Raw genomic sequence first — 15,790 nt, 5'->3', positions numbered from 1 at the left:
TTGTTTTGCCAAGCCATTACAGTTCAAAATTCAATGAAGGCGCAATTCTCAAAATGTGCTTTCAGTCGGTTTCCCTGACTCCCCCTCCTCTTCTGCCATGACGGTCTCTCTCGTTTCTGTCCTTCAATTCCCCTTTTGTCTCTTTTCTGCACCCACTTATTTTTTTATGTATTTACTTTATTTCTAATGCTCTTGTTATTTTCGTTTTGTTGGTCTCTGTCAGCATTTTTAACCTCAACCCGCTCTATACTCTCCTGCTCAGCTCAGCTCCATCTTCCTCTAGTCAATCCCATTCTCCCCTCTCCAATTTCCCCTCTAACCCCTAGCAAACCTCTCTGGTCAATTTCTGCCCTCCTCCTCACCCTCCTCACCCTCCTCACCTCTCCTTACCTCAGAATGTCTGTCTTGTGTGGTGTTGTCTCTTTAGCCTTGCTCCGTCATGTCACCTCACCTCATAAATATCTCCTACAGTAGTTCTTACTCTATCTGCCCTGTTGTTTCTCCCCCCTGCTTTTAATTCCATATGTCACGGTTGAGCCTCTTCTCTCTCTCACTCTGAATCACACACCTGACTTCTAGCTGCCAGCTGCTGTATCTCTGCTCCGTCCCAGCATCCTTGCTGTACTCGCTATGGCCTTTTTCATGCAGCATCTTTCCCCTCTCCTCATCCCGTTTCCCTTCATCTCCCCTGTCCCCTCCTTATCTCACAAGCCTGCACAGTATGTGTGTGTGTGTGTGTGTCTCCTCTCGTCCCTGTTACCTCCCTGCCTTCCTGCTGTCCCCCAGGTACGTCTGCTGTACTGCTCCCAGGAAGAGGCCGAACTTGTTTTCCGGGCCGCCTGGGCTGCCGGTCAGGCCGGGGCCTCGCACATGTGGTTCGCTGTGGGGCCCGCTCTCTCAGGTTTGGCCACGGAGAGCCTGCCCCGGGCTCTGTTCGCCGTGCGGCCTCAGGGCTGGAGGGACGAGCCCCGCCGCAGGATCGCTCGGGGTGTGTCGGTGCTGACTCACGGGGCGGTGGCCATGCGCAAGGACTACGGGACCACGGGTGGGCCCAACTTTGTCACCAACTGCATGACGGACGCCAATCAGACCGAGAGACTGCGGGGCAGGATGAGGTGAGAGGGAGATAACGGGAAGGAGGACAGCTCTACGGGGAGAATGTGAGGGGGGAAGGAAGACAACTTAATAGTTGTGGGCTAAGTGCATGTCAGCTGGCAGGCTCCAGGCGAAAAATGTGAGACGGGAGGAAAAAGAAATGGAGAAGGATGAGACGTATTCTGTGTCAATTTGGTTTGGTACCAGAATGAGCTGGACCGAATGTGGGTGGAGTTGGCAGATTCAGTGTCAGGGAGCAGGCACAGTGGGGAAGTCTGTATTTGGAGCTGGCTATCGTCCACGCAAAATAGTTGTTGGTCTGTGTAGTTGTGCGTTGGCGAAATTACCCCAGCATCTGTAGCAAACGGAGCATGTCTCATGTATATTAATGAGCAGGCTGTAATATCCCTCGTAGGCCGGGCAGACGGTAGCAGACTCTAACAGGTAGCTCAGGTGGTGCTGGTTATTGTTTGGGTTCACTGTGGACGCCAGTTATTCTTGCGCCATTCACACAATGCATGCGTTATACAGTACAGAGAAAATGAGCCAAATGTAGGTAATGAGCTCATTTACAGTACATTGAAAGGAGGCAGAGCACAAATACTACGGCAGGTAACGAGAAATGATTAATGGATTCTTCTTATTTTAAAAATCATGCCGGTGCGTGGAGGAAGGAGACGTTCCTATTTCCCTTTTTTTTTGCACTGCTATCTGCTGTTCACTGTCTGCAACTACAAGCTGCTCCATCTGAGGCGTGCCGTCATGTAGCGCGACAAAAAAGCTTTCAGATTTACTGTTTTGAAGCCGGAAGGATGACACGAGGAGACAATTAGAAGGTCTGTCCTGTGTGATTATCAGACAGAACTACGACGCTCGCATCCGACGTGGGGAGCAGCAGCCGCTCACTTCAAAGATCCCGACGGTTCTGTGCATCTGATCTGTAGATTTGATCAGCAGGCTGAGCCCTGACTGTCACAAGCTTCAAGTGGGAGGAGAACAGGGCAGACTTTCTGTCTTTTACCCATTCTTTCTTCTGTATCTCACGTGCAGGTATTTCAGCAACATCACTCTCGGCGGCAGAGACTACTCCTTCAACGGGGACGGCTACCTGGCCAACCCCTTCCTGGACGTCATCTCCTGGACACCTGGACGCGGGTGGGAAGATGTAAGCATTTCCATGCACTCTTTAAACTCTGACTTTCCCCAGGGGCTGCTATTTTGTAGCAGCCCTTTGTAAACAAATGAAAGGACAAAGGCGCCCAGCGGCGGGACCCGCGGGACGTTTTTGTGCCGATTCGAGCAACATTCTGGAGTCTTAATCCGCGCGCGGGCCACGGTTCACGGTGAGAGGAGATCCGTGGCACGCTGGCGTCTGTGATAAGAACGTCCCCCTGACGGCGAGGATGCTGTAGGTCAATGGGTTTGTGATCATGTGAGGCTCGCTGTGGCCGCCGGTGCCCAAGGCGAAGCCACGCAGATCAGACCGTTTGACTGGACTCGGTGTGCTGCATCACGCAAGAAATACGAGCCTCGCAGCTTCCACAGCTGAAACAGTCGTTTTAAAGCCATTTATCAATCAAATATGATTCAAATTGGAATTTCCACCTCGCCACAGTAAATGTGTGGCTCAGCCGTGTTTCTGTGTCATGTGAAATGCAGATTTCATTCGTGGGCTTTCCGTTGCCGCCATCTGCCTGCCTCGCATGGCCACCGAGCAGTAACCCCCGCATGTCGTGCATATTCTGCGCAGCTTATATTTTCCTCAGGAATCCCTGATGCCGGAGACGTTCTGCCTATAATTCGCTGTGAGGAGAGCGCGATGGCCATTTTCTCCAGCGCGACGGCTCACGGGGCACGTTTAAGGACACGTCGCGCTCTCTGAACTCTGCAGCCCGCACATAATCACTAATACAAATACAGATGCTTCCACGGACGCCTACGGAAAACACACGAGCGCAAATAAACACACTGGTGGTGCTCAGCCTCCCGCTGGCTTTAACAGCCCACCAGCGTCCAGTCTCAGCGTGTCGTAACATGCTGACTCCTACCGTATGCCTCAAATCCCTTTCAATTAGAAGCTCCTGCGCCGGTCTTTCGGCTCCGCGGCGAGCCCAGGGTACGAAACCCGCCCACACACACAAACACATGCTTATAGCTTCCATCCACACACACACACACACACACACACACACACACACACACACACACACACACACACACACACACACACACACACACGTTTGCTTGTGTGTGTGTGTGTGTGTGTGTGTGTGTGTGTGTGTGTGTGTGTGTGTGTGTGTGTGTGTGTGTGTGTGTGTGTGTGCGCCAGCAAATGAGGACATAGTCTGTGTGCTTACACACATACGCTTAGACCCTTCTTGCATAAACTCAACTGCACAGTCACGCACACACAATGAGGATAAGACGCCTGCATCTGCCTATTATGCACATCCACGCTGTTGGCTCTCCCTGAATATTTAATGTTCTCTTTACAATGACTGCACCATTACTTAGAGCCTGGGAGCGGCCGGCTTAGCTTACTGAAACACTGCACGCTGGTGCTGAAGCTTGGAAGCTTTAGCTTTGCTTCTTTCACCTCTAAAGGCAGCGTGTCGTGTTCAGCATTTTCACCTTTCGGCCAATACGTACGGTACGGTTGTGTTGGTTCCCCTTCTGCTCTCAAAGCGGATCCTCGGGATTTGCTGCGGTATCGACTGCATCGCCGACATGTTAGCAGGTTGTTTAAGTCCTGTACGTTGCAAGGTGCAGACTTGTCTATCGCATCCCACAGATGCTGGATTGGACTGAGACCTGGGATTTTTGGAGGCCAAGTCAACGTCTCCAACTCCTCAAACTGTTCCTGAACCATCGTTGCTCATTACCCTGTCATCAGAGGATGCAGTGTTAATGAAAGGCCGGTGGTTCGCCGCTGATCCCTCCTTGGACCATTTTTGATAGAGACTCACCACTGCAGCTTTGAAATGTTCCCCAGTCGTGAAACAGTTACTGCACACAATAACACGTCCTTTGTCCCAAATGTTCCAGCATTTTGAAACGTGGGACCTGGTATTGTGCCGCTGTTCTTTTCCTGGCGCCTGCCTGAGCGTATTTCTGGGTGTTCGTTTGATAGCTCGGCGAGCGTTGCCCCTCTTCCCGTACGCTCTGTTTCTGTGTTTCCGTCTGCTACCTGAGCGACGCCGCGGTCGTAGTGCAGTCGACACACTGTCATTGTTGCCATCTCGCCGCTCTCTCTGCCAGCCTTTACGCAGACAGGTAGCTTACGCCGAGCTGCCAAACGTTACCAGCCGCGAAGCCCTCGCTGTGTTTGTGTGTTTACTGTACCTTCTTGCATTTGCGTAGTTTCGGTGCGTGTCGCCTCCTGTCACGATTCTTAGATGTGACTTTCATCAGGCGATCGCGCCACGATGTGTCACGCGTGCTGCACGACAAAGATAAAACAATCTGTTGTATTGATTTTCTGCGGGGTGCGGTTCCGCCTTGTCTCAATATCCTGCATCCAAACACATGCAGGGTGCATACAAACAGTGGCGAGAGGAGGGGAGCACAGCCGAAGGCGTTGCTTGACAGACGTTTTCAGGTCAACAGTGGACACAGCGCTGCTCCAAAACAGACTTTAAAATCACGCTGAAATGATCTGCTTTAAGACGTCCCCATGTCACAAAACCCCAGAAAAACCCCAGTCAACAACTAAAGAAAATCACACACAGCCGAGCCTGTTACATAAAAAATATATAAAAGTATAAAACACATAAATCAAGTAAAATTTAACCTAGGATAGGAATTAATTTCTATTTAATTGCATGTTGATCCTGTTCAGTACCTGAGTTGCCACTTATGTACTAATTAGTACATAAAACTATATGAATATTCACTGGATGTTCAGTGAAGCCTTGCAATCAGTGCTGCCTTTGCAGATGCTTTGCCAGGTAATGGCCACCGTCCCACTGAACTATAAATATTCACAGCTTGATATTATAAAATAGAGTAAGTAGACACTCTATCATGTTGAAGACTACCTGTACAATATAATCAGATCTGGCTCCGCGGGCCTGCAGTAAATACTGTAGTGGCTTTATGAAGCTCACGCTGCTTGGTTTTATTGAGACTGTCACTGAGCTTTCATCCTTCTCCGCAGTCCATCTGTGGCCACAGTCTGCAGCGTTGGACAACAGGCTTCAGGTGTCCACGCGATGGTTCAACGAGCCTGTGTCTGAAAACCAGGCACCCGTAAGAAAAATCTGCAGCGTCTGACCTGCTTTTACCTGTTTCAGGTAGGCTGGTGGGAGAACGGCGTGCTGAGGCTCCGCTACCCGGCCTGGTCGCGCTACGGGCCGTTCCTCAAGCCGCCCGATGACGCCCAGCACCTGCGCGTCGTCACCCTGGAGGAGCGACCGTTTGTCATCGTGGAGCTGGCGGACCCGGCCTCCGGGACCTGCATCCGGGACTCGGTGCCGTGCAGACGACCCCTCAATGCCAGGTTCGAGTCCTTTTGCTAAAAGATGACAAACTATTACAGAGGGATGATTTATTGCTTGAAGTACAGTCCACGTCAGTTGTTATTCATTCCCTATAAAACTTTCAGTGAAATACAATTTTCCATAATCAGTAATGGAGCCTCTGTACTTTATTTACCACCCTTATGAATGGAGTTCCTAAGCTCCCATGATGCCATCCAATCGAGGTAACATCAATCACCTATCAAAACTATGGCCTCCTCACTCCCTGACCATAATCAATAACAGACTGCACTCCAGAGGATCAGTGGAATGACTCAGGGGTCTGGAATCAGATATGTCCACAGCGGAGCCTTATGGTTCATCAGCCACTGAAGGGATGACAGCACCTATCCAGCGCTGGTCGATCAGACCTGTCACCAAGGCTTTGGCCACAATATTCCTTCCTATGACTGTTTGCTCCGGTTTTGCTCGTTTCCAGCATTGAAGCCACGTTCTCTTAGCGCTTCACTCATTCGTCTTCCCTGTGATTCTTCCTCAGTGCCATCCACGAGGGCGTGGCTCCCATGAAGCAGTGCTGCAAAGGCTTTTGCATTGACATCCTCAAACGACTGGCCAACATTGTGGGATTCACGTATGACCTTTACTTAGTGACCAACGGGAAGCACGGCAAGAAAATTGATGGGGTTTGGAACGGCATGATCGGAGAGGCGAGTATTTGTCGACGTGTGTGGCTGCCTGTGGTTCCGCCTGTCTGAGTCTCAGAGCAATGGCTCCTCAACGTCGCTCGCATATATTTATGAAACCTGCGCGGGTGCAGGTTTCTATTTTTTGCCGCGGCGTCATTTCTGTTGCATTTTTAGCTGCACAGCGGCGTTGCCTCCGCCTGCTGGGCGGCCATTTAAACCCAATGTGTCACATCAATCGCTTTGAGAGTTATGGCCACTTAACCGCTGCCGGAAATCAGACAGCTGTCATTTGTTACACGCGCGCACGCGAGCGTGAAGGCATAAACATGCACTGTAACGGAGGGCGAAAACGCGGCTGCACGAATTAAGCGGACAAGCTAACGCACGCAGGGAGCACAGACTCTATCTCCACATAAACGCACACGCGTTGTCGCACCCCCATCGGCTGGTTGTGATATTTTCTGCTCTCCGAGGTTCATGAACCCCGAGAAACAAAGATGTTGGCGAAAAGATATAAGGCAGACAAGCACGCGAACACGCTCACACTCAGCTGGGATCGATACTGGCGCCGCTACGCTGAAGTGCCCTGCTATTTCTATCTGCCCCACGGGGAACTCGCCAAACGCCACTTGTCACGGGTTCCAGAGCGGTTCCGCTGCGTTCTCCTGCCCGGTCACCGACGCCGGAGTCAGGGCCCGAGCTGCCACTCCAATCTATTTTCACATGCGAAAGGGCAAGCGAATGTTGTTTTCTCCAGCTAATGTCTGCCTTTTGATCAGATGTTCTAAAGCCTGCCATTCTTTGATCAAGTAATCCAGAGACTTGGCAAAGTTGAGGGGAGGGCGCCTCGCTTCCCGCTTTGCTTCATTTTTCTGCTGATTTGCTCTGAAGAGTGGATGTGCCATGTCTAATGTAGATTAACATTTCCCTTGTACAATCAGCCAGCGCAGCAGTTTTTAGATTTTTCTAGGTGGCGGCAGGCGGGAGATGGGTTCCGGCTCATTCCGTATGCTAAAGAGACGCTCAGGGGACACGTGTTCAGTATTTGTACTCGATTGAAGCCTCGGCCTTTCTCACACAGGCGTGTCTGAGCCCGTACAAGGGGTCAGTGTGCAGATGTCTCACCATGTCACCTGGAAACAAACCCTGGCGCACTGTAAAAGATTGGCTGGGTCTGTTTAATTGTCGCAGAATTAGCCCTAATTAGTTTCTTCTGCCGCTGCTCATTCTTGTGCCCTTCAGGTGGTATACAAGCGAGCCGACATGGCAATCGGCTCCCTGACTATCAATGAGGAGAGGTCGGAGGTCGTGGATTTCTCTGTGCCCTTCGTGGAGACGGGGATCAGTGTCATGGTCTCCCGTAGCAACGGAACCGTCTCGCCCTCCGCTTTCTTAGGTAAGAGGGTCTTTTCTGTGGGAAGGATCAAGCCCGTGTACAGCATCCAATCAAATTGAGAAATGTTGAGTTTGCATAAAACGCCTCACTCTTTGGCTGCTGGTCCTCACATCAAGATTAGCCTTTTACTTTTTCTCAGCCGTCTTCACAACTTAGAGTTTCACTCCGTCAGCAGACTCAAAGCTCCAGTGGGAAAAGTGTTGGTATTGGCCGATAGACTGCACTGAGATGATTGTAAAAAAAAGGGAGAGAAACAGTGTTTATGGACTTGTGGAGAATGATTTCTCCAATGATTTCTGGTTTCACAGCAAGAGACAGCGCACAGTACAGACCGTGCCCTGGTCATGAAACTCTTTTGTCTCTTCTGTCGCTAAGACAACCTCTGCTGCTCCTGCTAATAATGAGAGTTTATCACACGCACAGTACGTTATAATATTACAGACATTGCTCTTGTGTTCTCGCAGAGCCCTACAGTCCGGCGGTGTGGGTGATGATGTTCGTCATGTGCCTGACCGTGGTGGCTGTGACCGTCTTCATCTTCGAGTTCTTCAGCCCCGTGGGCTACAACCGCAGTCTCCAGACCGGCAAGAGTGAGTGACGCGTCCGAGCGGCCGGGTTTCCCCGTCTGATGGATGGTTCCGCGTGCAGTTGTCACATAGATCACACGGGCAAACACTGAACACACTCTGGGTTTAGTGGTTAAAAAAACATTGAAGAGAGAATGATTTCTAATACGATAATGAACTTTTGTTTTCCATTTAACTGCAACTGTGGCAAAGAGGAAATGATACGTACAGCGGAGTTCGCTGATGCTGATGCTGATGCTGATGCTGATGCTGATGCTGCCATGTTTAATTCAGCAGCGTGCTCTGTGCCCCTGGTGCTCCGTCCGCCTCCCGCCTCGGTCCGACGCCCAGCCTGGGCTTCCTCTCCAACTGCATCACTTTGCCTCGCTGTCGCCCTTTTCTTCATCCCCCTCATTCACGATCATCTCTCGGCTCCCTCCCTCCCTATTTCGCTCCCGCCATGCGCCGATTTGCTCCGAGTGGTTTAATCATTTGTGGGATCACGTACTGTAGCAGCCGCGTTGAAACCCGCCGTCCTCGATACGTATATGGGCTTTGATGTTGGGAAGCTTGCGAGGCACTTTTATGTACCGTAAAGCTATTTTACAAGCCAATCAGGCAAGTTTAATATACATCAGTTGCTTCATTTGTAGTCAGATGCCCTTGAATACACCGCTGCGCCACGCGTTGACAGCATTGCTGTCTTGAATATTGCACAACTGACTCATTACACTTATATGACACTCTCTACTTTCTTCTCCTCCATCGCCTTGGGCAGAGGCCGGGGGGTCTACGTTCACTATAGGAAAGTCCGTGTGGCTTCTGTGGGCTATCGTCTTCAACAATTCTGTGCCAGTGGAGAACCCGAGAGGAACCACCAGCAAGATCATGGTGCTGATCTGGGCCTTCTTTGCTGTCATCTTCCTGGCCTCTTACACTGCTAACCTGGCTGCTTTCATGATCCAGGAGGAGTATATTGACACAGTGTCAGGGCTCTCGGACAAGAAGGTACTTCACTGCTTGAATACTGATTAAGTAGAGGGAGCAGAAGGAGAATTAAAGTCTTAGAGGCTGCCCAATCCCATGCATTTGAATGTTAAATTGATTAAAGCACAGGAGTTAAGAAATGAATCAAATCTCATTTAGCATAACTCAATTACCGCAGCTCTTGTATACTTAAAAGACACTTCTAAATACTCGTTTTAATATTTGACTGTGCCCTGTTGCAAGTTCGTCTGGGAAGTGGACAGAAATAGGTCAGACAGATTGTTGCACAGCCTGGTGTGTCTGAAGCCCCTTCCTTCTCCCCGTCTCGCCTCCCTTTGCTGCGCCAGTTTCAGCATCCCGAGGAGCAGTACCCACCTCTGAAGTTTGGCACGGTGCCGAACGGGAGCACGGAGAAAAACATCCGCTCCAACTACCCGGACATGCACCAGTACATGGGCAAATACAACCAGAGGGGGGTGGAGGACGCCATACTCAACCTCAAGACCGGGTCAGTGTGCCACGGCGTCGCCTTTCGCGCTCCCCACATCTGCACATGCTTAGTTCACGTCCCCCAAATCTCTCCTGGCTCCGGGCCCTCATGGGTTAATTGAATCAGCTTGTATTTATAAAAACGATGCTGCCCACTCAATTAGTACCTCTCTTGTTCCACTTACGTCCCGAGGTTATAAAACATTGAGGAGGAGGAGCTGGTGGCCGGTTTCCCATTGCAGACTCATGTTTCCTGTTATGAATTCGTGGGCCTGCTCGTTAACTAACCTTTCACATCTTTTGTCACACTTGCTGCCTCCCTGTGCCGATTCTCTCACCTCTGCTTCTCGCTCCACCCGCCCCGCAGCGCATGCAGCATTTCCCCGTCGCAGTTTTTTTTACTTGGATCTTCATCACTTGCCACGTGCTGGATTATGCCAGTTTACTTCATCCTAAGCTTCTGTCATCGCTCCTGCCATCCCCACTGCCTTAACGCTACAATTAGACCTCATCACATCTAGGAACTCCCCATGTTCTCCAGCTGCATTTCTCCTCTGCGCCTATCTTTGCGTTCCGTTGGCTCCTCATCCGTTCTCCTATCTCGCCATTTCTCTCCTCTCCTCCCAGTGTGCTTTCTTGGTGTGTCTGTATTTAAACTTTATAATCCTCATCACTCTCTGGCTCTATCCCGTGTCTTTTCCCCCTGAAGTGTGTAAATCTCCACCCTCTCTCTCCCTGTCACTGTGCTCTTCACACCGTATAAATCCCCATCTTCCTCCTCCCCTCTGCCTTCTCCACCACCTTGCCGCTCTCTCTTCCCCGCACATCTCTCCCTGATCTCAGCCTTATTTTATTCTCCTTGTGTTTCCACTCTTTCCGCTGAGCCTGCTTTGCTATTCCACCTTCCCCCCTTCTCTTGTTATGATTTAACTTTTTATGCCCTCTCTATCATTCTGTGCGCCTCGCTGCTGTATATTTTTGCACCCCAATACTCTTCCCAGGTACACTGCAGAAATCCACCTTCTACGCCCTCCCCTGCCTCAGTCAGTCTCTGCATCCCCCTGCTCCCTCTCTGCCATTAAATGATGAATGAATTCTCCCTTGATCCCTTTACAGAAAACTGGATGCTTTTATTTATGATGCTGCAGTGTTGAACTATATGGCCAGGAAGGACGAAGGTTGTAAGGTGAGGACTAACCCACAGAAGCACTTTTGTTTACACGCCCTGGAATCGACATATATGTTGTCTACTCGTTCTTTTTTTAAGCATCTGTGCGCTGTCCTCTTTCCAAGGTGATGACCATAGGCTCGGGGAAGGTTTTTGCCACCACAGGCTACGGTATCGCCCTGCACAAAAACTCACGCTGGAAACGTCCTCTTGACCTGGCCCTGCTGCAGCTGGTGGGAGATGGTGAGAACCGTGTGGGAGGGGAGGATACTGGAGAGAGGGAAATAATTAGGACAATAAAGGGGCAACGGGAAGGTTATGGGTGAAATGACAAGACAGATAAACGAGCGACAGAGTGGCACAGGGGTGGAGGAGGGCGGGTGAAAACACAGGGGGTAGATGAATGCAAAGGGGCTGGGAAGTGGACGAGGCGAGTGTGAGATGTGGAGAGAGCGATGGCGACGAGGGCTTTTAATTGTGACGGAGGGAATAATGGGGTGTGGGAGAGGGCTGACAGTGCTCTAAAGAGGTTTGTAGGTCTCTTTATTGGCTGCAAGAGAGAAGGAGGAATGAAAGGAGAACAGTGTGTGTTGATTTCAAGCATGGCAGAGACGACTGTGTGCACGCCTTCCTTCATTTTCACCTCTCTCACTCTGTCTGACTTTCACTCTTTATTTTTGCCGTTTTCGTTCTCCGGCTGGTATAAGGAAGGGGGGGGGGGTTTACTTGTGTGAGTCAGTGTTGTAAAAAAAGGATTATCACAACTTGTGCGGTGACAGATTTATACTCATTACAGATTAGGTGAGAGTGACACAGAGAGTGAGGAACGCGTGAGGGGAAAAAATAACTGAGGAAAAACACCTGAAAATACCCCGAGCTGCAGATGTGAGGAGAGGCGCAATGAAGCAAAACGACTTATAGGAACAGATCGGGTAATTGAATAATTGATAGCGGTGGGAGCGTTGTTAGCATGCGGTTGTTTGCGCCGCACCAGGATTAGTCCACAGCGGGACGGGTCCTGGTGGATCTGTTTTTAGCAGGAGTTGTAGCGCGCCAATGCTTGATTGGCGTATTACACAGTCGGCCACACGCGTTTATTGTCCCAGTCATCACTGCTTTCCCTCACGTTTTAAATCAGCTCTGCTCGTGGCGCGGCGCACAAAGGCCCTCAGCTGTTTCTGGCTCGCGGACGCTTTAGCTGCTTACGCGCTGATAATGCCAATTTGGTGCCAAGATCTATTAAATAAGACTGGCACGCCGCGCTGGGAGAGGCTGCGCGTGAGCGTCCAGACAGCCTTGACGTGTCGCTCCTGTTGTTCCTCTTTGTTTCTCGCCACGGCGCACGCCCTCGTCCTTGTGCCTGTCCTTCGCAGCCAAAGGCCCGGACGTCAGCTCGGCGCCGGGCGGCTGTGGTCGCAGGGTGCCGGTGGATGCTGAAGGTTGTAGTTGCAGGCAGGCGCCGTTGAAGTGGATTACTAAAGCAGAGGATTAGTTTGTGGGGAGGCGGGTGTGTGTGTGTGTGTGTGTGTGTGTGTGTGGGGGGGGGGGGGGGATGGGGGGGGGGGGGGGGGTTTACACTCAGCGTGCCCTCGGAGACTGCATCTCAACGATCACCCTGCAGCTCAAGGACTCGGCATCACACCTTCAGCTGGGCTAAATCATGTCACGGTGTTACATCATTATTGTAGCACGCTGCGTTGAGTCATATCATTTTACAGCTGCATTAGAGGATGGAGGGGCGCTGGAGAAGCCTGCCGCCGCTTTGTCAGCCCCGTGAGTGCATTGTTCTCGCAGCCTCTGGTGATTCACACCACTGTTTTAGGAGCTGCTCCATTGATCTCACTACAACTTGTTTCCCGATAAAGGCAAAAGCTGCTGAGTAGCAAGATTTCCCTTTCGCTCTTATCAGATCCACTTCCGTTTTTTTTTTTTTTTTTTTTTTGCATAGTATCAGAATTTTGATTCCAAGAATATATTATTCAGCGAGTAGACGCTGGGGAAAAAGCGTGGCTGGCAGGGATCTCGCAGCGAGCGCCGAGAGGTTTGCCGTGTTGCGATAAAAGCAGGGGATTGTACGGGTCACGGTTTACTGCTCAACAACTGTGGAGCTCAGCGTCTCCGGACACGCCTGGCGTCGAGCCACATCTGGCACGCGGCAAAGTGAAGCGTGCACGCGCGCCACACATGCGGCGCTTCCATCAAATAACGCGCCGGCTCCGTGTTCGCGCCGTGCCAGCTCCACCTGACCTGACCTGCCAGGAATGACAGAGGTGGAGTATGGATTTGACACACCTGTCAGGTTTGGCAGGCCTGAGCTGGCGGCGGCTGAGAGGTAGAGACAACTGCAATCACAAGGGTGTAAGAGAGGGGAAGAAGCAGCGTGTGTTGTTGAGAAGGTAGCAGAAGATTGTCGAAGAGGGGAGGCCAAAAGATGAATCGCTGCAAGTCGCTTGGAGATGAGCCTCGGAGCTTAGAAACTGGATTTGGAGGGACTTGAGGCTGCTTGTTTGTCTGCATCCTTCGCTTAGATGCTCGCTGTTTTCACACCAGCTGCTGCTGAGGTTCACCGATGAAGTTCAATGGAGATGAATCCGTGTCCGCGGAGCTAAACTGGAGTTAATAAGGGACTGCTGCGTCTCGGAATGCATTTGTATACAAGAGAATCTAAGCTAGCCGAGTGTCCCAGGGGGCTTCGATAGCGCTGTATCCATCTATTGCTTTAGCTGCAGGCCACGGCTGATTGGCTAATGATGTTCTACAGGAGACACATTAGCCAGATCACACAGATGACTGAGTCGGCTTCATCCAAGCTAGATAAGCGCGGCTAATGATGGCGCAAATGAAAAGCCTGGCGTTTGAGTTTTCACAGTGCAGTGTAGCGTTGCGAGTGGCTGCTTTTAAACCCCCTTTAGACGTTTGACTTGAATTAGTTCGGGCTGAAATGCAGTGAAACGCAGCCCTCAGACCTGGTTATTACAGCGACGCCTGCGCTGCCGCTGCTATTAATGCAACAGAAAGCTCTCATTACGAGTTCGGCAGCAGAAAACGCCTCTTTAATTCCGTCTTGAATCGCATGCAGCATCTTGGGGCTGTCCATCGCTATGGTTACACCAGCGACCTGCCAGGCCAGGCGGAGGTTTAGCAGGGCAGTGTTGCTTGATGAGGCCATTAGGATCAAAAATGAAAAGGCAGAGTTTTGGGTGAATTAGTCTTGCCTGGTTCCTGGTAAGTTAACAGATGGAAATCTCAAATCCTTTGAGCTTAACACCTTGATGGAGATTTTGACCATCCCTTCAGCACAATTAAATGATTATGATCTTCTCTCTCTGCTGCTGTCTCTGTCCGTCCCTATCAGTTCTCTCTCTCTTCATCTTCACATTTTTCCTCTGTTTCTCCTCCCTCATCTTCTTCTAGCTGAGGAGGGCTCCTGCTGCTTGTCATAATGACACTGCCTCAGCCTCCCGTTTTCCATCTCTGCTTTCCTTGTTCCCGCTCCTCCTAACTATCTCCCAGTCTCTCCGTCTGTCCCATTTCCCTTGATGGGTTTGTGGACAAAGAAAGAATGACACTCCCTCTCTCCTTTATAAAGCATTCTTTCCAGCTCTCTCATTACCTGTCTCCCTCTCTTGCATGCTTGTTGAGCTGATCCAACCATCTCACCGTGACTCCTGTTCTCCCTGGCTCCTTCTCCCCTCATTTACTCTGGGTTACATTGTTGAGATTAGGTTGTCGGTGCCATTTTTCTTCTCAGCATAGGTTCATTGTTTTGGACTCCCTCTGTGTCTCAGTCCACTTGCTCTTTGTTACTTTGGACACAGTGCTGTTATTGGTATCTGACCCCTGACCTTGAGGAGTGACCTTGAATCAAGAGCAACCTACCTTTCTCCACTTGCTCTTTAGTGATTAGGTTCCTCCTTCAAATGACCTTGAAATGAATAAATAATTATTCTGTCCAATGAGATGTCATCTGTCATCTCATAATGCTTTTGTCTTTTTGGTTTTTGTTTCTCTTCTCACCCACTCCTCTCTTACCCTTCTTCCTTTTTATACCTTTTTTCCATCCATCTCTCCTTCCTTACCCCTACTCTACTCACACAACCCCCACCCGACTTCTTTCCAGATGAAATTGAGATGCTGGAGCGCCTCTGGCTGTCAGGTATCTGCCATAATGACAAAATTGAGGTGATGAGCAGTAAGCTGGATATTGACAACATGGCTGGGGTCTTCTACATGCTTCTGGTGGCTATGGGCCTCAGTTTGCTAGTGTTTGCCTGGGAACACTTAGTCTACTGGAAGCTGCGCCACTGCATGGCCACTAGTTCTGGCAAACTGGACTTTCTTCTGGCCATAAGCAGGGTAAGTGTTTTTTGTGTGTGTAGTGATTTTCTGCACTAGCAATACTTTTTGGAACATGAAGTAGCACCCCCAGGTTTTCTGCACTTGTTAATATCTGCAGTTCTTGTTAAAAGCCCTCTTTGTGTCGAGTACTGTGGTATCCCACATGTTAGTGTCCTATGACTATGCATCAAAACAACGAAGCATGAATGAAACCGAACTGCTGCCCCCACAGATATGAATAAGCATGCACATTGTATGCTTTCATCTGTTAGGGTTCTACAGCAGTTCTGGAGCCCATTGGCATTGGAATGCAGTTTGTTTTTCTCAGCATTAATTCAAATTCATGTACATTTTAGGTATCGAATTGTTTTGACCACAACCTTGACAGCTCAGAGTACTGTATGAGTGTGATTATTGTATCTTAGAGAAACAGTTTAACCATTTTTACCACTGTGACTACAATGTTTCTATACATATATACATAGACATATATATGTATGCAGCTTAATAACCAACAATACATAATAGAATCTTTATATGTGTATGTGTTTATTTCTGTCTTTCGTTCATGATCTGCGCCTATTATG

At 50.0% G+C, this 15,790-nt stretch overlaps 1 protein-coding gene across 5 annotated transcripts in view; it reads left to right on the top strand.

Moving 5' to 3' along the window:
• LOC114843023 (glutamate receptor ionotropic, NMDA 2D) overlaps nt 1–15,790 on the top strand; it is a 69,291-nt gene that overhangs the window by 44,835 nt on the left and 8,666 nt on the right. For all 5 annotated transcript variants that reach the window (XM_029129205.3, XM_029129206.3, XM_041067785.1 and 2 more), the window contains 11 exons: nt 787–1,115; nt 2,146–2,260; nt 5,388–5,593; nt 6,112–6,280; nt 7,502–7,655; nt 8,120–8,245; nt 9,000–9,229; nt 9,556–9,716; nt 10,814–10,883; nt 10,991–11,108; nt 14,986–15,221. In XM_029129205.3, the coding sequence (XP_028985038.1) occupies nt 787–1,115; nt 2,146–2,260; nt 5,388–5,593; nt 6,112–6,280; nt 7,502–7,655; nt 8,120–8,245; nt 9,000–9,229; nt 9,556–9,716; nt 10,814–10,883; nt 10,991–11,108; nt 14,986–15,221 (1,914 nt within the window). The remainder of the gene's footprint in view (nt 1–786; nt 1,116–2,145; nt 2,261–5,387; nt 5,594–6,111; nt 6,281–7,501; nt 7,656–8,119; nt 8,246–8,999; nt 9,230–9,555; nt 9,717–10,813; nt 10,884–10,990; nt 11,109–14,985; nt 15,222–15,790) is intronic.

Source organism: Betta splendens, chromosome 16 (genome assembly GCF_900634795.4).
Source record: "Betta splendens chromosome 16, fBetSpl5.4, whole genome shotgun sequence".
Classification (NCBI taxonomy): domain Eukaryota; kingdom Metazoa; phylum Chordata; class Actinopteri; order Anabantiformes; family Osphronemidae; genus Betta; species Betta splendens.
Note: the sequence above shows the minus strand (reverse complement) of the source record. Positions and strands in the feature narration are given on the sequence as shown.